This window comes from Oenanthe melanoleuca, chromosome 3, assembly GCF_029582105.1.
Source record: "Oenanthe melanoleuca isolate GR-GAL-2019-014 chromosome 3, OMel1.0, whole genome shotgun sequence".
Taxonomy (NCBI): Eukaryota; Metazoa; Chordata; class Aves; order Passeriformes; family Muscicapidae; genus Oenanthe; species Oenanthe melanoleuca.
The window spans coordinates 2,667,781-2,695,100 of record NC_079336.1 but is presented as its reverse complement, the minus strand read 5'-3'; the positions used below and the strand labels follow the sequence as shown (position 1 = coordinate 2,695,100).

Sequence of the window (27,320 nt, the reverse complement as noted above, 5' to 3'; positions counted from 1 at the left end):
CACAGGTCCCTGTGCAGGGCGTGGATTGCTCCTGGCTGGGATGGGATGGGGATGGCTGGGAGCACCACAGCCTCCTCCTCCCACCCTTGGCAGGCTGAGCCCCAGGGAACCAATGGATCACTGAATGGTTTGGGTGGGAAGGGACCTTAAACCCCATCCAGTTCCACCCTCTGCCGTGGGACACCTTCCACTATCCCAGCTGGAGCTATCCCACCATCCAGCCTGGCCTTGGACACTTCCAGGGATCCAGGGACAGCCACAACTTCTCTGTGCCAGGCCCTCCCCACCCTCACAGGGAAGAATTTCTTCCTAATTTCTCATCTAAAGACACTCTCTTTCAATTTGAACCCTTTCCCCTTTGTCCTGTCACTCCATGTTCTTCTCCCAGGTGTCCTATATGTTCCCTTCAGGTACTTCAGGAACTTTTCTACAGGGATTTTGCTATAGGGGAAAAGTATTTATTTGGGGACCAGCTGAGAAGAAACCATTGATGCTCCTGCAAGATTCCAGACTAGTCCCACAGAAATCCAGCAGAAAGGGCAAGAAGCAGAAAGTTCAAATCCAAACTGGGATAAAGGAATAAAGGAATGATCATTTCTGCCCATTTTAGGCAGCTCAGAAGGTCCAGGTGAGATTTAGGGGGCTCTAAGGGACCTTGCAGAGTTTGTGGTGTTCAGAGCAGCACAGGGCATCCCAAGGAAACCTGGCTGGAAATGTTCAGGGCCAGGTTGGATGGGGCTTGGAGCAACCTGGGATGGTGGAAGGTGTCCCTGCTTGTGGCAAGGGGTGGAATGAGAGGGTCTTTAAAGTCCTTTCTGATCCAAATTCTTCCAAGATTTTACAAATTACCACTACAGCAAGCAATTTCCAGCTTGGGCTTTGCAAAACCTCATCCCAGCAAAAACTCAGGATCTGTGTGTTCCCAAGAATTCATCAATCCTCTGGAAAAGATCCTGTGCCCAGGGATCTGTGGGAGCTGGCAGTCTCTGGAGCTCTGCATGCAACAGAAAGGATTCCTTGTGTCTGAGGAAAGGAAGAAAATACTGAGCCATAGGTGTGGGCAGTGCTGGTGCTGCACAGGTTTATTTTGACTGATCACACCTAATTCCAGGTGTCCACTGCACGGGGTTGGTGTTAGAGCATCACCAGTGGGAGCACCACTCTTCTTCAGCAGCTCCACACCAGGGTTTTTTTGGATTTTTTTTTTAAATCCAAGATAAATCCAGGCCAAAAAAAAAAAACCAAACCATGGACTGGCTTCAGAGGGATGAGGCTGCAGCCTTTCACTGCTATCTCATGGCAGCTCATTTGAAATCCATTACACAACTGAATTAAAAATAAACATTTACAGAAGAGGGAGTGGGTGGCAGTGTGTGGTCTGTTCCTGTGAGGAGACAGACAGACAGACAGACAGACATCCAGCCTTGGGAGCAGCACCTCTGCTGTAAACTCACCCTGCTGGACCTGGGCTCTGCTCCTGACCCTGTCTGGCCATGTCCCTGTGGCCAGCACTCCTGGCTATCAAATCTGGGTGATGAATCCAGCTTGTTTGTCAGGAAGGGGCCCAGCCCTGAGCCATGTCTTGGGATTGCTCATCCCACACCAAACCAGGCCAGGGGCTGTTTCACCCTCTGCTCCCTGGTGCTGTTTGGTTTGTGGGCACAGACTCAGTTTTGATTTGGATGAGAAGCTGCCAAAAATGTTGAACCTCCAAGTGCTTGATGGGCCAGGCTCTACTCTGTGGGACCCAGCAACAGGATAACAGGAATGGGCAGGGACTGATCCCAGCAAGTTCCACCTGAACATGAGGAAGAACTTCCCTGTTGTCCTGGTTTGGAGGACAGGTGTCTGCCAATAAAGGCAGGAGCTTCTCTTTCAAATGGAGAATGGAAACCCCCTCCCTCCAAATTTTCTTTATAAATTTGGAATTAAGGGGCTCTCAGGCAAAGATATGGGAATAAGGAAAAAGAATCATCTACTAGGAAAATTAAAATAGAAATGCAGTATTACACAGAACAATCCCAACCCTGCCAGAGTCAGAATCCAAGCTGACACCCGTCAGTCAGTCAGGGTGTTGGCACAGTCCCATTCAATGGTGGCTGCATCCTCCTGCAGGGGCAGATGTGGTTCAGCTGGAGCAGTGCTCCTGGAGAAGGTGCAGTTTCCTCTGAAGCTCCAGGGATGATGTGGAAAGGTCCAGTTTTCCTCTGGAATCCAGTGGCAAAGGCTGCTCTGCTGTTCCAAATCTCAGTTTTTCTCTGGGTAGGAAAGGCTTGGCTCCTCCCCTGGCTGGAGCATCTCCCAGTGGGATGATGGAATTTTATCAGTCATGCCCTGGGACTCACTGGCCATTAACAGGAGATATCTCCTGGAGGGAGGATGGGCTGTGGGAAGATAAAGATGATTGCCCAGCTGGTTTAAAGATGGCCCATGAGCAGATAATGTGTGCCAGGAGATCAGGGGCACTGCCCCAGCTGGGTTAACAGATGGGGACAGAATTCACATTGCTGGTCACATCAACTCAGCACATGTGTGCAGTGACCAAGCACTGAACAGATTTTCCAGAGAGGGGCTGGAATTTCCTCACTGGGATATTCCAGAATGATCTGGACAGAATCCTGTGCCCTGAGCTCTGGGATGCCCTGCTGGAGTTGGGAAGTGGGACCAGTTGACCCCACTGTGATGCCTTCCAACCTCACCCATCCTGGGATTCTGTGATTCCTTGTTAAGAGCTCCTGTGCAGCTGTAGATCTCTGCCAGACAGTTTTAACACTCAGGCAAGAGCTCTTCCATCTCCCTTGGTGCCTCTCCATCATCATCAGCCTTCAGGTGCCTCCCTGCAGCACAGCAAGAGCTGATCACCAGGCTGAGTTTGCATATGCAAATCTTAAATCTGACAAAAAAAAAAAAAAAAAAAAAGGGAAGCTGGCAAAAAAAAAAAAAGGTTATTTAAAAAATTGCGTTTTCATCACAAGTGTGAAAATGCTGCTGTTCATTCTGAGTCTGCGTTGCTGCATCCAAGTTCCTGCACTCCAAATTTCCAAACCCTGTGCAGGCACAGCCTCTAAATGACTGTGGGGGTCTGGGGCACCCCTGGCATTGAAGGGAGGAGGGAAACCCCAGCTCTTCCATGAGGAGCTCAGGAAGGGGCTGTAAATCTCCCTGTTCCTGCAGGGGGAGGAGGGATGGGTCAGGCAGGAGAAGGGGAGGGTGGAAAAAAAAAAAAAAAAAAAAAAAAGAAAAAAAAAGGCTGTGAATGGGTTTCTCTCACAAAAGCTGAATGTGGAACGTGGGAAGGGGCCTGAATGGCTGGGGGTCACTGGCCAAGGATTAACCCTTTACACACCAGCTTTGCAAACGTGTGAGCCCCCAGATGTGTGGGATGCTTTGGAGGGGTCCTCAGGCTTTAAAGGGTTAACCTCCAACTTCTGGGGAAGGAAGGAAAAGAAGGAAGGAAGGAAGGAAGGAAGGAAGGAAGGAAGGAAGGAAGGAAGGAAGGAAGGAAGGAAGGAAGGAAGGAAGGAAGGAAGGAAGGAAGGAAGGAAGGAAGGAAGGAAGGAAGGAAGGAAGGAAGGAAGGAAGGAAGGAAGGAAGGAACCCCACTCGTCCAGCCGGGCTCTGCCTCTCTCCGTCCCCCTCGGAAGATGCTGAGATGGTTTCCAGCCCTGCTGGGGCAGCTGTGGGAGCAACAGGAGCTTCCCCAGCACAAAATTCAGGCACGGGCTGGTCCCTGAGCTGGTTTCTGCCCGGGATGGATGGTACCAGCCAAGGTGCCCCGAGGCACCACCCTGGCGCTTCCCAGAGATGCTGAAGCATCCTTGCAAAATTCCCCTCGGCACACGCAGTAGCACCTGGAAAAATTCATCCCAAAGCTCTCCCGAGTGCCAGAGGACCCCAATCTCCTCGTGGGGCTGATGTCCGTGGTAAGAAACACGATCAGCACGGTGTCGGGAAGAGGCACAGATTCCTTCGGGAGCATCTCCTGCAAGCCTTGGGCGCCTGCCCTCCGCTGGAGCCTCCGTCCCTGCTCTCCCCGCCGAAAGCATCGCTGCTTTTCCTCCTCTCCTGGGTGCCGGAGGATGTTTAGGACCCGGGCTGTGCAGCTCCTCCCTTTTCAGGTCTCTCCAGGGTTATTGCTTGGTGGGAGGTGGGTTCAGGGCTCGGTGGTATGAATGAAAGAGAGAGAGGGAGAGAGGAAATCGGCGCTGAAAAGCTCCAACTGGAATAGCTCGCCTGTCTCCAGGCAACAGCCCTGACGCAACCGCTGGGAGGAAAAAAAAAAAAAATAAAAAAAAAGTCCCTTAAATGAAAAAAAAAAAAAAGAAAGAAAGAAAAAAAAAAAAAAAAGCCCGAAAAACAAACCAGCCACCACACACACAGATTTCTGAAGCGAGACACAGAGGAGGAGGATGAGACAGACTCCGGGAGGCAGTGGTGACACCGCTCTGCCAGCGCCAAGTTGGGGACCCGAGGTGGCAGGAGGGAGCCGAGATGTCCGTGCCATCCCCTCGCTGATGCCAGCCCCGGTAAGTTCATGGCTGGCGGTGGTTTTTGGGGACCCCCGGCAAGGAGCAGAATCCCTGGGGAGCAGCAGATGGGGATGGGGATGGGGTTTTGGGGCTGGGTTTTGCAGGGTGTCCCCCCAGATCCCTGGGGTGCAGCAGATGGGAATGGGGTTTTGGGGTTTTGGGGTTTTGGGGCTGGGCTTTGCAGGGTGTCCCCCCAGATCCTTGGGGAGCAGCAGATGGGGATGGGGATGGGGTTTTGGGGTTTTGGGGTTTTGGGGCTGGGCTTTGCAGGGTGTCCCCCCAGATCCCTGGGGTGCAGCAGATGGGGATGGGGATGGGGATGGGGATGGGGTTTTGGGGCTGGGCTTTGCAGGGTGTCCCCCCAGATCCTTGGGGAGCAGCAGATGGGGATGGGGATGGGGTTTTGGGGTTTTGGGGTTTTGGGGCTGGGCTTTGCAGGGTGTCCCCCCAGATCCCTGGGGAGCAGCAGATGGGGATGGGGTTTTGGGGTTTTGGGGTTTTGGGGTTTTGGGGTTTTGGGGCTGGGCTTTGCAGGGTGTCCCCCCAGATCCCTGGGGTGCAGCAGATGGGATGGGGATGGGGTTTGGGGTCTGTTCTGCTGTGGTTCTGTAGGGCTGGGCTTTGCAGAGTGTCCCCCCGCCTCAATCTCCTCGCCATTCCCTGGAGATCTGGAATGCCTGAGTGCTGCTTCCCGACGGTGTTGGTGGTTTGGGAGCAGCGTGCGGCTCTCGCCGGCTCCAGGAGGGTTTTTCCGCGCTGGGTGCGGTGTGTTAGGGATGCTGGCCGGGTGTCGGGACAATCACCTGTTGCTCGCTGTGCCCCCAGGCTGGGATGTGCAAACAGCTTTGTGGGGTTGTGCAGTGCAGATAAAGCCGGGATCAGCCTGGCAGGGCGTAGCTCCCCCGGATTTTGGAGCCAGGCTGAGCAGAGCAGGTCTCCACCTGCTCAGGTCTGGCCCTCGCAGCTCACGTTTGCACCAAGGAAGGGGAAAAAAAAAAAAAAAAACCAAACAAAAAACCCCCAAAAAACCAGCCAGAACTTCTTCAGAGCCCTTTGCAACAGCTTGGGGCTGATTGTTAGAATAATAGCACGGGTGTTTGTGCGAGCCCAGCCCGAATTCCCCGGGATGCTGCACACAGGGCACCATCCCCATCCTACAGCCTGCACCCTCTCCCTCCCTGCTTTCCTCCCCTGTTATTCCACAATCCTGCACCCTCCGGAGCTTTTCTACACGGGGGAACCTCAGCAGTGGAGGGGGGGAATGGATGAAAACCAAAAAAAAGCAAGTTGCTGGCTTCCAGCGGGGAGCTGTGCCAGCTGGATGCTCGGGCTTTGTCTGCCCGTATCCGAGGAACTCCCCACTCTCCAGCGGGAACGAGCCTGTTTTGGCTGCTCTGGGTTCTCTCTGTGCCAGCCATCATCTCAGCACACGGGAGCTGCTGCTGGTTTTTGCATCCCAGCTCTTCTCTGCTTTCAAATTCGCATTAAATTCCCACCTCCCCTCCCCATCCTTGGTGGTTAGGGGGGGTCTGTGCACCACAAAAATCCAGCAGAACGGGAGGAATCCGGATTCTGCAACAGCCCTGCAGCCATTAGGTGTTTGCAAAATGTAGCAGAGACGCTGCAGGGAAAAAGAAAAAAATAAAAATAAAAATAATCAGCCTCAAAGCAGCGCAGCCCTTCTGGGGGGAGGGAGAGGAGGGTCTGTTTGAAATGATTTGAAATCCCACAGTGCAGCTCAGACGAGCAGGGAGAGGACAGGTCTGTTGGACGATCACGGTTTGGATAATTGGATGGGACAGGGGGCATGTAAAGGGGATTAGGGGGTCGCCCAGGGGCTGACCCCACTCCCTGATCATGGTAACTTGGAGCCTGGGGGTCTCCATGGGAGCTGGCCCTGGTGTTGTCCCTGCAGGGGCTGAGCTTTGTGCTGGGCAGATTGGAGCTCAACAAAACAACAATGAAAAAAAAAAAGGTTAGGGTTGTTTTGTTTGGGTTTGGTTGTTTTTGGTTTTTTTTTTTTTTTTTTTTTTTTTTTTTTTTTTTTTTTTTTTCTGAAAACACACCCTTGCATGCTGCATTTGGGGAAAAAATAACTCCCCATACCAGCCTCCTGGGAAGAGAGCTTTTCTCAGCCTGCCCTGGCTCGTTCCCAAGGAATCCCAGCCCTTTTCATTACCCTGGGCACACAGGTCCCAGCCTCCCTCTGCCGTGCTTGGGGTGGCAGCAGGAAAAAACAGGGAACAACTGGCTGTGCCAAGGCACAGATCCTTTGGGGGCATCTCTGGGAACTGGCTGGCTGAGATTAGCCCCCAGATTTGCCAGTGTGTGGAGAAGAAACCCTTGTCCATAATCCATGGCTCCACAGAGCTCAGAAGAACACACCAAGGGTGGACATGGTGACTCCACCAAGAGCCTGAAAACTTCCCTTTTCTTCTGCTCCTTAATCCTTTTCCTCCTCAGAGGAACCCTACCTGCTTTGGGCTGGTGGGTTGAAAGCACTGACCCCATTCAGCTCCCCAGTTTGCAGCTGCTTCCAGCTGACTGGAAGACTGGTTTGCTGGAATGCCAAATGCAGGATTTCCACACAAAGCCTGGAAATCTGCTGATGGAGGGGAGTCTAACAGGTCTGGAAATGGAGCTGCAAGGGCCCACGTGAAGCAGGCAGCAGCCTCAGCCCTGCTCCCTCCCCAGGAGCCTGCCAGGACCTGTGTGGGGGATGCAGCAGGGATGAGGTGCAGTCGGGCAGGAAGGTGCAGATGTGTTTATTGGAACAGGTTCTGACTCTGCTGGTGCTGGAAACCAGCCAGGGAGAAGTGCCTCGGGGCAGGGAGTGCAAACTGCTCCCCTCTGATCTCACAGAAGCACAGGTTTGGGCTGGAAGGGAGGTCCCTCCATAGAGCTCGTGGGCAGGGACACCTTCCACCACCCCAGGGTGCTCCAAGCCCTGCCAGCCTGGCCTTGGACACTGCCAGGGCTGGAGCAGCCACCTCTGCATCCCTGCACTGCCCTGATGGATTTTCTGCAGCCCCCACTGCTCTCCCCTCCTCCCTTGCAGCGTTCAGGGCTCTTTTGGGGCCATTTGGGCAGAAGGATGTGCCAGGGCAAACCTTCCTCTTGCTCCAGCTCACATGTGAATGGAAAACCCTCTTTTTCCCTTTTCCTCATTTTTCTGTCAATGCCATGTCCACACCTGTGCTTGCAATGCCCATTTTGGTCTCACCAATCATTTTTCCATGGAGAAAGGAACAAGTGTGGCTGGAAGGTCTCTATTGTCACCTGCTCAGTGTCACTGAGGCTCTGCCATGACTCCTCCAGCATGGGCAGAGCCCTTTCCTCCCTGTCCTGACCATCCTGAGCAGGCAGAGAGCATCTGATGCTGACAGCACCAATTCCAGCCCTGGAGAGTGTCCTGGCTTTGGGATCAGACAGCTCTTCATGGTGCTGGAATTTTGTCCTTCTCAAGGGAGGGCAGCTGAAGGTCACTCTGGGACCAGGCTGGTTTTCTGCAGGAGAGGATTTCAGCTGCTACAGAAAAGGATTGGGTGGGTAAACACTGAATAATAAAATCCAGCTCTCCTCAGAGCTGGTGGGGTGGCTGGGGATTTGTTCTGCACCCCTGCAGAGCAGCAGGCTGGGGGGGCTCTGGCAGGGTGAGGAAGCCCCCAACTCACCAAATCCCCACTGCACAGCAGCTGCTCTCCTGGCAGAGCCAATTCTGGCACGGGGAGAGGAGTGAGAGATGTGCAGCCACCCTGCAAGGCAGCCACCAGCTCCAGGGAGCTGCAGTGCTGATCCTGATGGGTCTCTGCTTCCCTCTCCCCATTCCTGAGTCTCTGCTGCCCTGAGGATGCTCTGGATGCTCAGCATCAGCCTCCCTCACTCCATTGCTATGGCAACCCCTTCTCACAGGCTTCTCCTCTCTCTGCCCCTCTCCCAGCCTGCAGCAGCCACCCGGGGGGGGTCAGGGAGCTGCAGGGGGGTCAGTCACCCCCACCCCATCCCTGTGCCCTTGCTGGGCCAGGAGGGAGGCAAACACAGCTCTCCCTGCCCACCAGGCACTGTCCCCAGCTCAGTGCTCCTCCAGCCCATGTTTTCAGGCTCAGGGTCCTGCTCTGCTGGTGGGCAGCTTGGATTTACTCCAGGGGTTTCCTCAGGGGTATCCCTGTGCAAATATTAGAGCAGATGATCAGGAGAAGCACATCCCAAACTCCAGGGGTCATAGGGGTGTCCGTGCACCCCTGGAGTGTGAGCATGGGCACCCAGGTGAGCCCTGGAGGCAGCAGGGGTGGATTCTGTGCATCTCTGAAAATCCTCAGAGCTTTTCCCTGAGGAAAAGCTGTACAGTCAGTTGCACAGACTGACTTCTCAGAGAGAGGGAAACTGAGGCACAAAGGGGCTGAGGTGCTTTTTGAAGGTCAGGCTGAACCTTTGCCTCTGCCCTGTTTGCTCCATGCCAGAAGTGTCATCTGTGGGCAAAAGGGCTTCTGTCAGCTGAGGCTTTGTCTCATATTGAGGCTTTTTTGTCTTCCCAGCCTCCAGAGGAGCAGAATTCCTCTGACACAGACTCCTGCAGTCACTCTGCTCCTCTGCAATAAGAAATGGTGTTACAGGAATCCCCCAAAAATAGTGAAGGAAGAATAACTTGCTCCCCACACCTCCACCTTGGCTGATTGTTGAACTCCCAGTTTAACATTCCCATTCTTCCTCCATCCCAAACTTGTGCTTCTGCTGATCCCCTGGGGTAGGTCAGTTGATTCCTCCAATGGAAACCTAATCCAAGAAAGAAATTAAAGGGATTTTTTGTTGTTGTCTCAGTGCCCTGCTGTGTTCTGTGCTTTCACCTAAGGCAAGGGGGGACCCTGAGCAGGGATTCTTAGTGAGGTGTGAGCAAACCCTCACCCTGCTGGGGGCTGAACTCCTTACCCCTAATTAGGGGTGGCAGGAACTCCCCGTGGCAAGTGTGATAATGAGACAAATCAAGGATTAATCACTTGAACCCCCTCACACAGGCCAGCCCGGGGGAGCCAAGCCTGGGGCAGGGAGACTGGGAGCATGTGGATTTGAGCCAGAGGCAGGTTTGTTCCTGGGAATTTGGTAACTCTCAGGCACCAAAGGGGTTGTGTTACAGCACAAGGGCATTTTTCACACACTTACAACTTTCAGATCTCTTTCTCCCCAGCAGGGCTTTGATCCAAGCCCGAGATATTGGTAGGAAATTAGAGGTGGCTCCCTCCTGTCACTTCAGAGTTTGGACAGGCTGGGGAAGAGAGCTGCCAATTTCGGGGGTTGAGAGGGAATGAGACGTTTCATGTTACACCAGGGAGAAAGTGAAGGATGGGATGGGCAGAATCAATGCTGCTTTCAGGGTAGAAACACCAAATCCCCTCCAGAGCTGCTGGGAGCTGTGGGGACAGGGAGGGCTGGGACAAAGGGGATGCTCCAAGCTGCTGTCCTGTTTTCATGGTCCAGTGCTCCAAAAATTAACTGAGCTGTGCCCAGGGCTCAAGTACCAGGGGCCATTACCACCCTGGGGATTCCACAGATGCTGAAGAACAGGACTAAAGAGTCTGTGTGGGGCTCTGCTTTGTAGCTGTGGCATTCAGAAAATGATAAAAATATGATCTTTGCTGGGGATTAGCAAATCCAGCAGCCCAGTGTGGAACTGCAGCAGATTCTTGGGCTGCTGGGTTTGGGCCACCCTCAGCAGTTTCCACAGAGGTCTCACAGGACAGGAAAAAAAAAAAAAAAAGCTCAGAAATGAGGTCTTTAGAGTCATTACTTCTTTTCTTTTATTGATTTGGGGAGACTGGAGCTGGAGGAAAGGTAAATCCATCAGCATGCCCTGAGCCCTGCAGGGCAGCCCACTGCTTTCCCCTCTCTTTTCCAACAGAAAAAGGAAAATTGTTGCTGTTCCAGGCACGAGATCTGTTGGCTTCAACCTGACAGAGTGTCTGTGAGTGCTCCCTCTCCCTGCAAAACTCTCATTAACATAAATAGGAGCAGGAAGGAGACCACAACATGACTAATTCTCCACCCCCACACTGTCTGTGTGTACACTATCAGCTCCTCCCTCAGCTCATGTGCCCCCACACAATTGTTGGGATATGTCTTGCTCTCACTCAGTGTTTATTTTAAATTGAATCTTCTTACTGAAAAGGCTGGAGAGGCGTAATTATGGTCTGGATTTCAGGGCTGCACATGCCTTTGTGGGAATGGCAGGCAGGAGAATGGCTGAGTAGCTCTAGGAAGCTGCACACATCCTGCCTGCTTTTCCAGGCAGGCACAAAAGTATTTTGTGTTGTGCCTGTGGTTCAGAGGAGAGCTCTGGATCTATTCCTAGCTCAGCTATAGATGAGCACACGACCTTGAGGATGTCTCTTATCTGATCCTGCTGGCAAATGAATGCAGGAGCTGCCTGGGCTTGACTCTGCCCTCCAGGTGCCAGGGTTTGTCAGGCCAGCTTTGGGCACAGCTTCCATGAGTGCTGGCAGCAGGAGGAAGCTCCTGGTTTCTCTGTGCTTCTGCTCCCAAGGGTGTTTGAAGGGACCATTCCCACTGGGCAAGCTGGACGTGGCCAGAGGTGGAAACCACAAGTCCAAGTTCCCCTGGGTGTCTGAACCCAAGCCATGCCAACACCCAGTGAGTTCCTCACATGGCTGGGACTGTGTTCCTGGCTGGAAGGAACTGAATCCTGCAGCTTTAGCAAACACAGAACTAAACCCAGATCTGTAAAACTGGAGGGGGTGTGGTGTGGGGAAGAATAAGTCCCTTTTCCCAGACTCAAACTCTTGGATTCACAGAATCACAGAATGGTTTGGGTTGAAAAGGACCTTAAGGATCATCCAGTGCTACTCTCTGCCATGGCAGGGACACCTTCCACTGTCCCAGGTTGTTCCAAGCCCCATCCAGCCTGGCCTTGGACACTGCCAGGGATCCAGGGGCAGCCACAGCTTCTCTGGGCACCCTGTGCCAGGGCCTCCCCACCCTTTCAGGGAAGAATTTCTCCCTAATATCCAACCTAAACTTCCCCTCTTTCAAGTTGTCCTATTTCATCTGGACCTGATTTGCCCAGGGCAAAACCAGACAGCCCAACATGCAGCAGCAGCCACTGCTGTCTCCAGAGGACTTTGGGCTCTGGGAATGTGTCCTGGCCTTCTTGGCAACTCTTCCATGGCCCCTTGAGCTAAGGTTGAAGGTGTAGGTGACCAGAGCTTTGCTAAAAGCCAGAGCCTGTCTGTTCCTGCCCCAGAGCACTCAGATAACTGAGCTGAGGTCACCCTCTCCTGCAGCCCCCTGGCACTGAGCCTCTCCCAAAACCCTCACTCCCCTGCTCCAGCAACAGCTGCCTCTCCTTCCTCACTCCCTTTTCCTTCTCAAAACCTTTTTTAATTTTTTTTTTCCCCTTCTAGGTGTTCCTCCAAGGCTGGTTTGGTGCTTGAGCAGTGGCCCACCCTCAGCTGTCCCCCAGGGAGCTGTTGAGCACCTTGTGACACCTGCTCAGACCCTGAGGGTTCTCATCTCCATCCCTGGTCCTTTCCACCTCTATGCCTTTGGGCCCCCAGAGAGGATGTCTGTGCCCCAAATCCAAATAGAAGAGGCTCTGGACAGCATGGATGCTGGCTCTGGGGGGGTTCCTCCTCCAGATGACCACCTGAGGACCCTCAAGGCATTGACAGAGAAGCTGAGACTGGAGACCAGGCGCCCCTCCTACTTGGAATGGAAGGCAAAGCTGGAGGAGCAGGCTTGGAAGAGCCCCCAGCCCCAGGGAGATGGGGAGGACGAGGCCACCAAGGCCAAAAAGACCCCAGGAGAGACTGTCCCCATGAGGAAGGTGCAGCTGCACCTCAATGGGAGCCCTGCCCAGGACAAGGGCACTGTCCCCTCGGGGAGAATAGGTGGCTTTGAGAGCATTGATGAAGCTCTGGCGTGGCTCAGGAAGGAGCTGGTGAGTAATTGCCTGTCCCTGTCAGCACAAATTCTCCAGGGGGATAAAAATGAAAGGGTGGGGAAACTCCTTGTTCCTACCTGCCTTCAGCCCCAGGTGGAAGGCAACATTCACTCATTGTGCTTTCCATCACTGGTTGTGTTTTCCATCACTCATTGTATTTTCCATCACTGATTCTGTTTTCCATCACTAATTGTATTTTCCATCACTCATTGCCTTTTCCACACCTGGATCTTCCAGGTCCATCCTCTGTTGCCTTTTTCCTGATTCAAATCCAGTCCACATTTCAGTCCATCCATTCCCATCCCAGCTTTGGGCTCTGTCTCACACATCAGTTTATTTCTGGTGGTTGTGTGCTGGACATTTCACAGAGGAGGAAAGGACAAAAATTGCTTTGTCTTTTCTAGGAGTCTGTGCTAGGAAAATGCAGAGAGCCAGGGCACAGGGCTGGAATTCACCTTTTCTCTGTCATTTTGTTCTCATGGTCTTTGGCACAAATTTATCCTGGGCCTGGCCCAGCTCCCAGCCAAGCTCAGGAGTGAGATCCTTGGGCATAATCCCCAGGTGGATGCACCAAGTTCAAGAAAAGTTTGGGAAACACTCTCAGGCACGTAGAGTGATTTTGGGATTATTTTGTGCAGGGTCAGGAGTTGGACTCAATGATCCTCGTGGGTTCCCTCCAGCTCAGGATATTCTGATTTTCTGGAGGTCATTAGGATGGATATGTCCCTGTCAGGGAAAGCAGAGCTGGACACTGAGTTCAGGTGCTCTTCACAAGAGTAGAAACAATCAGACACCAAAAGGACACTTCCCAGGGATCCTTCCCTTCTGGATCCTTCCCTTCTCCCCACTGGCATGAAAAGCCTTTATTGTTTGGCCCAAATCACTGGAAGTGACTCATGACACGTGGCTTTGTTTCTGTTGCCCACTTGGAATTTTTCCTGTGAAGTCCCAGCAGGAATACTTGCAACAGAGGCTGAGCCATCACTTGTGGCCAACACTTGTGAATATGTCAAAAACACTTTGTTTGTGAGAAGCACTGAAATCCTTGAGGAAAACTTCTGACAAAAATGAATAAGTTTAAAAGGTTTCTGTGTGACTTTTGCCTCAGATAATGTTGATTTGTCATTTTTCTGTTGCTGCATTAACCCAGCTCCACTGGTTCCCTGAGGATTTATTACAGAGGTGGCTCTGGATATTGCACTTTGGTGGTTTTTTTCTCAGGACCCTGGATTTCAGAAGTTCAGGACCGTTAGGAACAGCTTTGAGATGATCCCCTACAACCCCTCAGAGCTCTGGAGAAACCTCAGCTCCAGATCTGAGTGCAATGTAAATTCACTCTTGATGTAAACCCCAAATCTCAAGATGATCAAAGAGAGTAAGAAGCAGATTTTCCTCCTCAGAACCCTGGGTTTTAAAAGATTTGGGGTTTTCTCTCAATCTCTGGAAGTACAAATTGTCTCAGAGTCTGATTCTACCCCTTAGACTGGGGTGTGGCATCTAAACCAACATCTGCCAAAAACTGAAAGTTTAAATGAAAGACAAGAAAAGGCCAAGCAAACCCTAATTGTCCCTCACTTTCCATTTCCCAGCCACTTAATTACACCAATCTTTGCTGGATCTGGACATGACTGGCAATTTAGAACAATTTCCCCAAAAGAGAGAGCAATTTTTTTGACTGGCCACAGGGTGAACTAGCAGAGCTGGAGGCACGAGTGTGGGTCAGAGCTGCCAGCAGGCAGAGGGAGCACGGCCAGGCCACCCCATCACAGGGTGCTGCAGCCAAAACCTGCATTTCACATTACACTTCAAGGGTGAAATGCAGGTTTTTTTGTCAAATAAAGGAACCAGCTCCCAAACATCCCAGCACAGACAAGGTTTTTCCTTGCTTTTCCTCGTGTTGTGGCAGCAAAGCCATCAGGAAGGATCCATAGCAGGATGAAACTCAAAAACCAACCAGGTCCTGGGGTGATCCCCCAGTGTGGGCAGCAGGGGAGAGGGGATCCTGTCCCTGTGCCCCTCTCAGGTGAGACCCCACCTGCAGAGCTGGGACCAGCACAGGGAGGAGCTGGAGCTGCTGGGGAGAGTCCAGAGAGGCACCAGGATGGGCAGAGGGATGGAGCAGCTCTGCTGGAGGAAAGGATGAGGGAATTGGGAGTGCTCAGGCTGGGGAAGGCTTTGGGATGAGCTAATTGTGACCTTCCAGTTCCTGAATGAGCCCACAAGAAAGATAGAGATGGACTTTGGACAAGGGACAATGGCTTCCCACTGCCAGAGAGCAGCTTAGATGGGAAATTGGGAAGGAATTCTTGGTGGTGAGGGTGCCCAGAGAAGATGTGGCTGCCCCTGGATCCCTGGAAATGTCCAAGGCCAGGTTGGGGCTTGGAGTGACCTGGGATAATGGAAAGTGTCCCTGGCCATGGCAGGGGGTGGAATGAGATGAGCTTTAATGTCCCTTCCAACCCAAACCATGCCACAATTCTGTGATTCCTCAGAATATGATTATTCAGGGTCTGTAGGATTCAATCCAATGAAGGGGCAAAGCTGGTGGATGTGGAGGTTTTTTCCATGCAGGGAAGAAGAGCAGCAGCTGTGTCCTTACAGAATGAAATGCAGCTCCACCAGCCCAACCCTGGTCAGGCTGGGTTGCTCCAACAGCATCACCCTGGGATGGCTCTGGCTTGTCCCAGGGAGCATCCTGCCAAGCACTGGGAGCTTCAGGAGCTTGCAAATGCTGGGGGCTGTTCCCAGCAGGCAGTTGGTACCACCCAGTTTGGGATTTAACTCTATCCCAGACAAAAGCAGCAGAGTCAAGAGAATAAATTTGGTGCTACCATGGAAGGGTTTAGGTTGGAAAGCCCTCTAAGATCATTGAATAGAACCACTCTCCAGCACTAAACCATGTCCCCAAGCCACATCCACACAGCTTTCAAATCCCTGCAGGGGTGGGGATTCCTCCTCTGCCCTGGGCAGCTGTGCCAGGGCTGGGCAATCCTTTTGCTGAAGAAATTTTTTCCTAATATCCAATTTAAACCTCTCTTGGTGCAATTTGAGGCCGTTTCCTCTTGCCCTATCTCTTGTTACTCCCAGTCTGCACCAAAGTCATCATCTGGCACTGCAAGGATTTTTCCTCTGTGTCTCCAGAATGCTCTGATTTGGCTTCAGGCTGCTCACGTTGGGAAGTGAAGCAAAAGACAAAAACCCCCAAGGTTTTATTATCCATCTGCTTTTCCTGGCCTGTCACCCCAGGGACTGTCCCAAACCCTGGCCAGGGTTTGTAGGACTGCCACAAGCCCACGTCAGCTGGGGCCTGCTGAGAGCCTGGCCCCGAGAAGCTGATTTATTCAGACATGCAAACTGCTCTTGTTTTTGTGCTGAGAGGCTCTGTGGAGGTGTAGGAGCAAACTGCAGCTCTCAGCATGTGCTGAGTGCCCCAGGGCTGCAGCATTTCCCTCCCCAGCTCCTCCTGCCTCTCCTGTGCCCTTGTGTTTGCCTTTGCACTGTCAAGTGTGGCAGCTCCTCATCTGTGCTGAGAGCAAAACCATCACCAGCCCAGGGATGGTGACAGACTCGAGGGGTCACACTTTGCTCTCTGGTTTTCAAATTTGACAGGTTTTGCAAGTTATAAAATTAGGCACTCAAAGTCCTCTCCCTCCTAAGTATGGCTAAACCCTGTGAACAGGGACATCTTAGAACAGTTCTAACTTTGTTCTTTTAGGGAAAATGAGTTTTCTGTCTCAAATTCACCACTTTGGCACTGAAATCTGAGGGGTGTGAACCAGAATGCAGGAAAGGCCTGAAAAGGAACACAAAAGTCTTATGGTCCCTCCTGGGAAATCAAAAAACACCTCTGTCCTGTTGGTCAGATTTTTAAAATAAGATATTTAGCACTTTTATTTCCATTTGGGATACCTATATGGGCTGAGCAAGTGCTTGAGTGAATTTAAACAATGATGCAGCACCGAATTTTCTCATTGTGGGGGTGAGGAGCCCCTGGCACAGAATGCCCAGAGAAGCTGAATTCCCATCCCTGGCAGTGTCCAAGGCCAGGTTGGATGGGGCTTGGAGGAACCTGGGATAGCAGAAGGTGTCCCTGCCCACAGCAGGGATGGAATGGGATCAGCTTTAAGGTTCTTTCCAACCCAAATCATTCCATGACTCTGTGACCTGCACTGTGAAATTGCTGAAACTAGGGAAGAGTTTAGGATTTATTTTGGATCAGGACAATCCCCAAGGGTCCCTTTGTGTGCAGCCACTCTGTTCTGGGGAGAGAGGGAGCCAACACAGCCCAAACAGCACTGAGGAAGAGTGAGATTTGGGATCCATGACAGGCTCTGCACGGTCCAGCTCTCCTGGTGGTGGTGGAGAACTCCCAGGTGCTCCAGAAGGAGCTGGGATAACTCATCTGGGACTGTGGATTGCACCACAAGGGCGTGAGCACCTAAAATTAGCCAGGCTGGCACTCCATCCATGGCACTCTTCCCTTTTGGGAAGGGGGAAATCTCCAAGAGCTCCTCATCTCCATGCCTTGAGGGGCTGCCTGCTGAAAAATCCCTCAAAAGCAATGCAGAGAAAAGATGGATTGCTGGAAATGGGGAAATTATTTGTCTTCCTGTCTGTTGAAGGCAAAATTTAAGGTAACTGCTTGTAGTAATTTAGGATGAGCCACCTGGACTGGAAAACAGGAAAGGATGCATCCAAAGCTTTCTCACCCATATGGGAGACTCTGAGGCTCAATCCAAGCAGAAAATCCTCCCTGGGTTCCTAGGATCCTGTGGTCTTTGCATTTCAATCCAGCAGTTGTTTCACTGCCAGGGAGGAGCTGAGTTTGGTTCCCTTTCCACCCTGGGGAGTCCAACCCAGCATCCTGTGCATTCCAACATCCCCCAGCCACGCTGGTGAGAAACAGCTGGGGCTGGGTGTGCAGAGGGAGGCAGAATGGGTTAAAAGTTGGTTTTTATGAGCAAGACACACCCAAGGCTCTTCCTGCCCTGGCCATGAGAGGATGGAAGGAAATCAAAGCCTCCCCACAGGTTTCTCCAGGATGCTGCTGGATCCTGCTGCACCTCACAGGGATAAACTGGAGGGTGCAGTTACCTTGTGGGTGAGCTCTGCAAACCAAAAACCCCACAGCTTCCCGTGCTGTGGCCCCTGTAATCCCATTATTATCCCCAGGCAGCTCTGTGGAGCTCTGCTGGCCTGACAGTGCTGCTTATAAAGGGGCATCACTCATCCTTCCCAGGGATTGTTTGGTCCTCAGCATGGGATGGGGAATGGTTTCAGTATTTGTGCAGAGCTCTGGGACAAGGAAGGACAATGAGGATTTCTGGGTTCTGGCTGAAATTGCACTCAGTATTCTGGGAGGGTTTGGACAGGGCAGTGTTTAATGGGACAACTCCATGGATGCAGGACAGGGGGTTTGCATCTCAAGCCAAGCCCCAGAGATGAGTGTGGGGAGGGAGAGTTCATGCCCTGCACAGCAGCTCAATTTTGTGCTCCTTTTGTGCTCCAGCCTCTGCCCAGCTGTCACCCCTCAGAGCTGCCTCCTCAGGCAAGGAACTCCCAAACCCCTGGGAATACCAGGCAGCTTTCCAAGGAGCACAGGCAGTGTCCTGGTGTGAAGGACAGGTGTCGGCCAATAAAGGCAGGAGCTTCTCTGTGAAATGGAGAATGTAAACCCCCTCCCTCCAAATTATTATTATAATTTTGAAATTAAGGGGCTCTCAGGCAAAGATATGGGAATTAGGAATAACAGTTCCTTACTAGGAAAATTAAAATAGAAATGCAGTATTACACAGAACAATCCCAAACCCTGCCAGAGTCAGAATCCAAGCTGACACCCGTCAGTCAGTCAGGGTGTTGGCACAGTCCCATTCAATGGTGGCTGCATCCTCCTGCAGTGGCAGATGTGGTTCAGCTGGAGCAGTGCTCCTGGAGAAGGTGCAGTTTCCTCTGAAGCTCCAGGGATGATGTGGAAAGGTCCAGTGTTCCTCTGGAATCCAGTGGCAAAGGCTGCTCTGCTGTTCCAAATCTCAGTTTTTCTCTGGGTAGGAAAGGCTTGGCTCCTCCCCTGGCTGGAGCATCTCCCAGTGGGATGATGGAATTTTATCAGTCATGCCCTGGGACTCACTGGCCATGAACAGGAGATATCTCCTGGAGGGAGGATGGGCTGTGGGAAGATAAAGATGATTGCCCAGCTGGTTTAAAGATGGCCCATGAGCAGATAATGTGTGCCAGGAGATCAGGGTCACTGCCCCAGCTGGTTTAACAGATGGGGACAGAATTCACATTGCTGGTCACATCGGCCCAGCACAGGCAGGCACAGCCCTCATCCCATCTTCCATCTCTCCCTTGTGCTCATCATCCTCTCATGGAAACACAGAATTGGAAAATCCCTCAAAGATCATCGAGTCCAGCTCTTAACCCAGCACTGCCAAGGCCAACATTAGACCATGTCCCCAAGTGCCACATCCATGTGGTTTTGGCCAATCATTGCCAGGCTTTGTTCCTTATCTTTATTTTCTGGAGGGCTTTGCCTTCCAGCTTGTGTGAAATCAAACGGATTCCTCAAAAAAGAGGGAGAACAAGAAGCACTCAGAAAATATAAAGCCGGTTTGCAAGAGAAAAAAATCACCTTTAACTCACACCCCTCTGCACAATGGCCTCATAATTCTCTTTTAAATGCTTTTTTTTTTTTTTTTTTTTGACAGCAGAGGCTTTTTTAATCCCACATTCTTCCAAATATTCAATGGAAGCCTTTGTTGGCATTTCTTAGGTAACTTGATACACAAGGGAGAAAAAATGACCCAGGGTCACTTTCATAACACCTGTGATTGCCTCCCTGATAAAATGTCAGCATTTGTTGTGAGACAGGAAAAAATATCTACAGAATATTTTTTTTTTTTTTTATTATAACTCAGGTGGGAGAATAAAAACCTGCCAAGTGGCATTGCTCTGCAGGGGGCACAGGTTATGAGGTATGAGAGGAAATAGTGGGGTTTTTTTGATAAAGGTAAATTACCACAACCCTGACAACAATTTTTTGAGAGATTTCCTGAGAGAGATTCACTCAGAGATTGGTACAAAGGTGATTTAATCCTCTCCAGACAGCCAAGCTGGACTCTTATTGCTGGCTGGGAGCATCAGGCAAGGTCCTCCAAGATGCCTCTGTAGTGTCAGAGAATATAGAATGGTTTGAAGGGATTTAAATACAAAAAAGAATTCTTCCCTGTGAGAGTGGTGAGGTCCTAGCACAGATTTCCATCCCTGGAAGTGTCCAAGGCAGGTTGGATAGGGCTTGGAGCAACCTGGGATAGTGGAAGGTGTCCCTGCCCATGGCAGGGGGTGGGACTGGATGAGATTTAAGGTCTCTTCCAACCCAAACTGTTCTGGGATTCTCTGGTTGCCTGGAGGAGCAGGGATTGTGTCTTGGAAGGGTCTCATGTAGGAATACCAGGGTCTCTGTGGGCTCTCTCAAGGGGAACTTCCCCTCCTCCCTTCCCTTCTGCATCTCCATGCACAAGCCACCAGGACAGGAATAATTGCCTGCCTTCCTTCCCCCAGAGAACATCTGTACCCACAAACTGAGCAGCTCATTTCCAGGGAAACTGATATGATCTGATCACACCCATGCTGATAAATCCAGGAAAGGGAGGTTTATCCCAAAGCACAGAATCACAGAATTCTAGAACTGGCTGAGTTGGAAGGGACCTTATAGATCACCTTGTTCCAGTCCCTTCTGAGCCTGTTCTGCTTCTTCCCCACCTTCTTTTCTTTGTAGCTTTTGTGGGTTTGTTGTTTTCTGTGGAGGGAAGTGGGAATTGTTTTGATCTGCCTTTCCAGCCCTGCCTGCTCCTGTTTGCCAGGCTGACTCCCACACCAAGTGTTCACCTCCTTCCTTCACTACCCACAGCATCCTGAACGGATTTTCTTAATACTTAGATGTTTTTATTTTTTTATTTTTTTTTAAATAAAAGACCTCTTTCCTTTCATTACTTCTGAATCTTTCACCTTTCCAAGCCAGGTGCCAGGGGAGAAAAAAATACCTCCAAAACACTTAAATCATTAGCTTGGAGGTTGTAGTTCTCTGTCCTGTGGGAAACCATGGAGGTCCCATCCTGAGAGCCTCTCCAAATCACAGAGATAAAATCAGCCACAGGGGAAGTGGAGTCTGTCATGGACCAGCTCTGATTTATACAGGCTGGAAATCCAGGCTCTGTATTTGGGGATCAGTTATTTGGTGTTCTTTTAATTGGTCCTTTCCAGCTCTAATTGCTCTGTGTCCCCGTGGCTGCTGCCTTATGAGCAAAATTAATTTGGGCTTTGTTTAATGTTGAGATGGAGGCTCTGAAGCCTGACAGATACCCAAGCCAACAGCCTTGGCATGGCTTTAATTCCAGTTTCCTGGTGCTCCTGAAAACGTGAGCAGGCACAGAATTTCTCAATTGTTAAAAATTCCCCATCCTGAGCTGGTATTTTTTTGGGATGCATTGGAAGATCCCTGTCTCCCTCACAGAACAAGCACCTCTAGGTGAGTTCACAGAATCAGCTAGGTTGGAAAAGACCTTTGAGATTGAGTCCAACCTATGACCTAACACCACCTTGTCAACCAGACCATGACACATTTTTTAAACACCTCCACGGTGACTCTACCACCTCCCTGGGCAGCCCATTCCATGCCCAATCACTCTTCCTGTGAAGAACTTTTTCCTAATGTCCTAAATTTCCTCTGCAGCAGCTTAATGCTGTCCTCTCATCCTGCTGCTGGTCTCTTGGGAGCACAACCCAAGTAATAAACCCTTTTTATCCTATGCAAAAGATCTCCCCCTCCTCCTTGCCTCCTTCCAAAGCAATCTGACAGCCAAAAAGACCGTGGAGCTATAGCTCTAGCCACATGTCCTGGTTTGAAGGACAGGTGTCTGCCAATAAAGGCAGGAGCTTCTCTGTGAAATGGAGAATGTAAAATCCCTTCCTCCAAATTGTTATTATTTTGAAATTAAGGGACTCTCAGGCAAAGATATGGGAATTAGGAATAACAGTTCTTTACTAGGAAAATTAAAATAGAAATGCAGTATTACAAAGAACAATCCCAAACCCTGCCAGAGTCAGAATCCAAGCTGACACCCGTCAGTCAGTCAGGGTGTTGGCACAGTCCCATTCAATGGTGGCTGCATCCTCCTGCAGGGGCAGATGTGGTTCAGCTGGAGCAGTGCTCCTGGAGAAGGTGCAGTTTCCTCTGAAGCTCCAGGGATGATGTGCAAAGGTCCAGTTTTCCTCTGGAATCCAGTGGCAAAGGCTGCTCTGCTGTTCCAAATCTCAGTTTTTCTCTGGGTAGGAAAGGCTTGGCTCCTCCCCTGGCTGGAGCATCTCCCAGTGGGATGATGGACTTTTATCAGTCATGCCCTGGGACTCAATGGCCATGAACAGGAGATATCTCCTGGAGGGAGGATGGGCTGTGGAAAGATAAAGATGATTGCCCAGCTGGTTTAAAGATGGCCCATGAGCAGATAATGTGTGCCAGGAGATCAGGGTCACTGCCCCAGCTGGTTTAACAGATGGGGACAGAATTCACATTTCCTGTATCACAACTCGATACACCACATTTAAAGCCTCCTGTCCCTGGGGTGTAACTCCCTCTGGGTATGGGGTTGTAGTGGCCATTGTGTCAAGCAGGAAGGCAGCAAATTTACCACTAAATTTACCACTTCCCTCCGTGCTGCAGGCAGAAATGCGCCTGCAGGACCAGCAGCTGGCCCGGCAGCTGATGCGGCTGCGCAGCGACATCAACAAGCTGAAGATCGAGCAGACGTGCCACCTGCACCAGCGCATGCTCAACGACGCCACCTTCGAGCTGGAGGAGAGGGACGAGCTGGCTGACCTCTTCTGTGACTTCCCCCTCGTCAGCTCCTTCAGCCTCTCCACGCCCCTCAAGCTCATCGGGGTCACCAAGATGAACATCAACTCCCGCCGGTTCTCGCTGTGCTGAGCGGGGTGGGGAAGGAGAGGGAAGGATGGGGAGAAGGAGGGAGAGAATTCTCTCTGCCTCGTGGATGGGTGAGGAGAGGCCAAGGAGGAGCAGAGGGAGGCAGCAGGGAGCCCACAGCTCTTGGTGGCAGCGTAGAGGTGGGCACTGGGGATGCTCAGGGGAAGGCAGGACCTGCGTGGAAGGAGCCTGGAGAGCATCCAGACCCAGCACATGCACCCAGCTCCTTTGCCAAGTCCCTTCTCCTCCCTTCCTCCCACAGGACGCAGCTCAGTGTGGGTGGTTGTGCTCAAAATATCAAAGGAGGGGTCAAAAATCAGCCACAAAGCAAAATCCCTCTTCCCTTCCCCTTCCCCTCCTCCCAGGCTGGAGCAACAGTGTCACTGTCCTCCATGGATGTCCCCTTGGGCACCAACCCTCAGCCTCTGCTGCTCCAAGCATGGGATCCATGGGGCTGTTGGGTTCAGTGGTACCAGCCCCAAGAAGTGAGAAGATGTGTTTGTTGGATTGCTCCATAGAGTCCAGTGCACTGTGGCTTCATTTCAGCTGTGGTTTACATTATGGACTCACCATGGGCACATTCAGAGATTCCAGCTGACCAGATGTCTCCTGTGTGCCCTGGAAGTTACACCCAGAGCAATACAAGTTTCTGATTCTATTGGATCCTGTTGTCAGCCACAAGACACCCTGTGGTTCACCCTGCAAACAAGGAAAAGTTGTACCCAAGGCATGTCCTATCAGAGAAATCCCCAGGCTGACACCCCCAGCAGCAGCACCAGCAAACCCTGGGTCCTCTGTAGCAACACACATCCATCAGAGAGAGGAACTTCAAGAGGAGAAAGAGGACTTTTGGGTAATGAACTCAAAACAGGACTTAAATTTTAAGGGAGAAATTGCTGTGATGAGCTTTGGACCTGCAGCAGCACAGGGGATTCCCTCCCTGCCTGCCCAGCAGAATGTGAGATGGATGCTGTATTTTCTTGCCTTTCAGTGCACAAGGCTGCCTGTAGCTGGCACAGGGGCAGAGACCTCTGGTGCTGCCCAGAAGGGACTCCAGAGGTCCTGCCATGGCAATTTTGGGACACCTGGCAGCCAGGACAGTACAGAGCAAGTGTGGATGCCTTGTGCCCACACTGCTCCTGACCCTGTCAGAGTGGAACAATCCTGCTCCAGGTGTCCCTGCCCGTGGCAGGAGGGCTGGCACCAGGATGTATTTATGTTCCTGTCCAGCCCAAACCACTCTAGGATCTCAGCCCCACTCTGCTGTGCCCGAGCAGGAGCAGCTCTTGGCTGAGCAGACCTGGCTGTGCCCACAGCCCCAGCCCAAAGCCTGGGGAGCAGCTCTGGGAGCAGCTCTGGGAGCTGTGGCTGTGTTTGATGTGCCTGTAGCTGTCTGTGAGCTCTGTGTGTGTGTGTGTCAGTCGCTGTGTGTGTGCAGCTGAGCCCCCTGGACTCCTCTCCTGTGACACTCCAGGCTGGGCTCACGCCTTTGTTCCAAAAAACCTGATGGGACCCGGGGTCCAGTGAGACTCCAGCGTGCCTGGGAAGATGCAAGGACCTCCAGACCTGGGGTTTTAGGTTGGTGCAGAGAAGACAAATAATTCCTGTGCCAGGTCTGCATGGTAGGGACAAATTCAGGGGCTCACAGATGCCCCAAACCCTCCGTGGTGCCTCCCAAAGCTCCCTGAGTATCTTTTCCTTCTGCTAAAGGAGGAATTTTAGGCACCAGAGCTTTGTCTACACCATCAGCACCATGCCTGGGTGCTGAATCTTGTGCTCCCCAGGTGAGGAAAGTTTATTTTGGGTTGTGACCAGACTGTCACTCGGCCCCTGGACAAGCCACAGTGCCATTCAGTTTACTAGGAACAGCCTTATTTCCCCATGGACATCTTGAAAAAAAAAAAAAAAAAACAAAAAAAACAACACCTCATTGGAATTCTTCTTTGTTTACTTTTTTCATAAAAATAAATCAGTTTGTGTCCCACATGTTGATTTTCAGAGGCGTTTTCAATCAGATATGATGGTTTTTTTCCATGAAAATAATGCCTTGGGAAGGGGATTGGTTCTCTCTAGGGTCAGCTGGAGTTGAGTACAGGGTTGGCCTGCCTTTGGGCTCTTGCCTGGTAGCCAAAAGCAGGAGGTTAATTCAAGCACAGCTCAGTGGGTCATTACACCTGGCTTTAGAAAATCAGATGTCTGGGTTCCAGACCTGTATTTTCTGCATTAATGGGGATGAGGGATGGGTGTAACTGCCAGCTGTTTGTCAAAATGCACAATTTTTTAATTATAAAACTCTGTCTGTATTGATTTCTGCCTCTGGTCTCTCTCTGCATTGGGGAAGCAGCAGGATGGTGTGTCCCAGGATTACAGCTGTGCCAGGTTTTTTTTCCTGGCAGGTTTTTGTATCCACTCACACCCATCAGCTCCACCTGGAAGTCCAGGAGAGATGGGAGGAAAATAAAGTTGGATCACTTATGGTGTATTTGGACAAAAACATGGGAAAGAAAGCAAAAATATATATATATTTATGTTTTATGTTAGTTAGCCACTGAGTAAAAAGTGGGTCCAGGCTTTTAAAACATATTAGGCTAGGGAGGAAAAATAGATAGAAATAGGTCTGATTCTTGCTGAAAAAGTCACCCAAATGTTGGGTCAGATTCAAGAAACATCAGGACAGATCAGTTCTCCCACCACGAAATTCCCAGAGAGGAGCCTGCAGGTCTCTCAGCTGATGATTCAAATGAGATGGTTCAAACCCTGGAGTGGTGGCTCCTCTCCTGTGGCTTAGAGCCACATTCCCTTTCCCAGGAGACATTCCCATTCCCCTGGAGACAAAAGCTGCTGGAAATCAAGGTGGGTCCTGCTGGAGTCCATCCTAAAAATGTGGAAGAACAAATCAAAGCTGGATCTCCATCTGGAGCAGCTGGGGCTGCTGCTCCATCTCTTGGAAGCAGAAATCCTCTGGGCACTCCTTCAAGAGTTGTCCTCAGCCACCCAGCAGTGAGACACGTTCCTCATGGACTGGGAGAGCCAGTTTGAGACTAATCCCTGGGAATAATTAACTGCATTTTTAATTTAGGTACCCAGGCTGGAGCACTGTGGGTTTTTCCAGGCTAAATGGAAGATAAAATTTCAGGTTAGTTTTCCTCACGCCCAAAAGCTCAATGCAAATTTTAAAGGGGGGAAGGGGAGGACCAGTCTTGCATTTTAATTGGATATATTTAACTTAAATACAGCACTTAAAATTCTTTGTTTAGGAGGAAATTCTTCCCTGTGAGGGTGGTGAGGACCTGGCACAGGGGGCCCAGAGAAGCTGTGGCTGCCCCTGGATCCCTGGAAGTGCCCAAGGCCAGGCTGGACAGAGCTTGGAGCAGTCTGGGATGGTGGAAGGTGTCCCTGCCCATGACTGGGTGCTGGAACTGGATAATTTTAAAGGTCCCTTCCAACCCAAACCCTTCTGGGATTCTGCAAAAATAGTTCTAAAAATTTTCGATTACAGCTGAGAAGTTAACACTTCATTTTCATTCAAACATTGTTTTTCTATTAACTGTTAAAAAAAATTTTCCTTGAAGGAGCCTTAATAAAACTTTTCCACTTTCTTTTTTTCAGCTAGACCAAATCCCTGAAGTTTTAATCAGTCCAAAGCTCTACATGTTTTACCATGAAAAAAATCGGTTAAAAATTAATTGGCCCAGACTTTTTTTTTTTCTTTTTACTTCCTTTGGGTCAATGAAGAGGAAGCACAAAGCAATTTTGCACATTTTATCTCATGATCAGTTGCTGCCATGACCCAGTGATGGACAGGACCTTGCTCCTCTGTCACAGCCCCAAAGCAGAAATGATGAAAAGGGTCATTGTTCCCAGGAAAGTGTCTCATTCCTCACTCTTTTGGCACTGGGAAGTGCCATCCCATAATCAGTGAGCGATTGGAGGTCTCCCACCACCACCCCCATAAAACCTTAATTAAATTCAGTGGAGACACAGAAATGTCACAGAAATGTCACACAGGGTCCCCTTGCAATGGGAAAGCCAAGGAATGACACATTTAAGGACTTAAAGACTGAATTTTCAGATTGACTCTGCTACAGAGGATTTCAACTGTCACAGTTTAACCTTTTTTTATAGATATAGATGATACAGATATGGATATAGATGGGGAAAAATCCCAGCTGGAGTATTCCCAGCACCTCGTGGGTTTATTTCACAGCCTCACACTGTCTGCTGAGTGGGTTTTCCTTCAGATCAAGGCAGACAGGAGGAGGGGGAAGGAAAAAAAAAAACAAGGGATTGCAAGGAGGAGGTGGCAGGCTCCACACCAGGACCAGAGCCAGGCTCGTTTTACAACCAAGTGCTGTGTCTGGGGGGATGCACACGTGGGAGTGAGACATCCCAAGATCCCTCTGGCATCACTTACAGAGCAGATGCTGGCCAGAGGAGCCACGCAGCAGCTCCCAAAAATGTGCAAACCACTCCCAAAATCCTCTCTCATCTCCGTGTGACCTGGGAAATGCTGATGGGCACCAGCAATTCCCTCCCCTCTCCAGGCACAGGACACTCCTGGATGATCACACTCACTCCTGGGAGCACCACGTTCCAAAGGGTGGGAAGTGAAGGTGAAATGTAAATGTGGAATTTTAAGGCGAGCAACAATTGAATTTGGGCAAAACTCCTGATTTCAGCCCTTCATCTTTTCGATCCATTCTATGAAGAAGGACCAAGAAATCACCTTTATTCACCCGTCCTTCAGAGCAGCCAAGACCTGGACTGGCCCCATCCCTGCAAAAGTGGGAATTGTGGTCAAACCATTCTGGTCACTGTTGCTTTCAGCATCTAAATGTGCTTTAAAATGCTCTGGGGCAGC

The 27,320-nt window shown here is 50.9% G+C and overlaps 1 protein-coding gene and 1 long non-coding RNA gene across 3 annotated transcripts; one reads left to right on the top strand and one right to left on the bottom strand.

Annotated features, from left to right (window-relative positions):
* Positions 1-1,056: 1,056 nt before the first annotated feature.
* On the bottom strand, positions 1,057-6,468 carry LOC130251529 (uncharacterized). Its single transcript, XR_008840173.1, has 3 exons — positions 5,333-6,468; positions 3,852-4,264; positions 1,057-2,893 (listed from the first exon to the last, which is right to left on the bottom strand). It is a non-coding gene; the product is annotated as an uncharacterized LOC130251529 (long non-coding RNA).
* On the top strand, positions 4,252-24,766 carry FAM167A (family with sequence similarity 167 member A). 2 transcript variants are annotated; one of them, XM_056488228.1, is made up of 3 exons: positions 4,252-4,526; positions 11,942-12,477; positions 22,199-24,766. In XM_056488228.1, exons 2-3 carry the CDS (start codon positions 12,100-12,102, stop codon positions 22,460-22,462), a joined length of 642 nt encoding a protein of 213 aa, XP_056344203.1. In that variant the 5' UTR covers positions 4,252-4,526; positions 11,942-12,099; the 3' UTR covers positions 22,463-24,766. The 2 variants fall into 2 exon arrangements, with proteins under 2 accessions (XP_056344203.1, XP_056344204.1); XM_056488229.1 differs by lacking the exon at positions 4,252-4,526 and adding an exon at positions 9,472-10,485.
* The last annotated feature ends 2,554 nt before the right edge of the window (positions 24,767-27,320 follow it).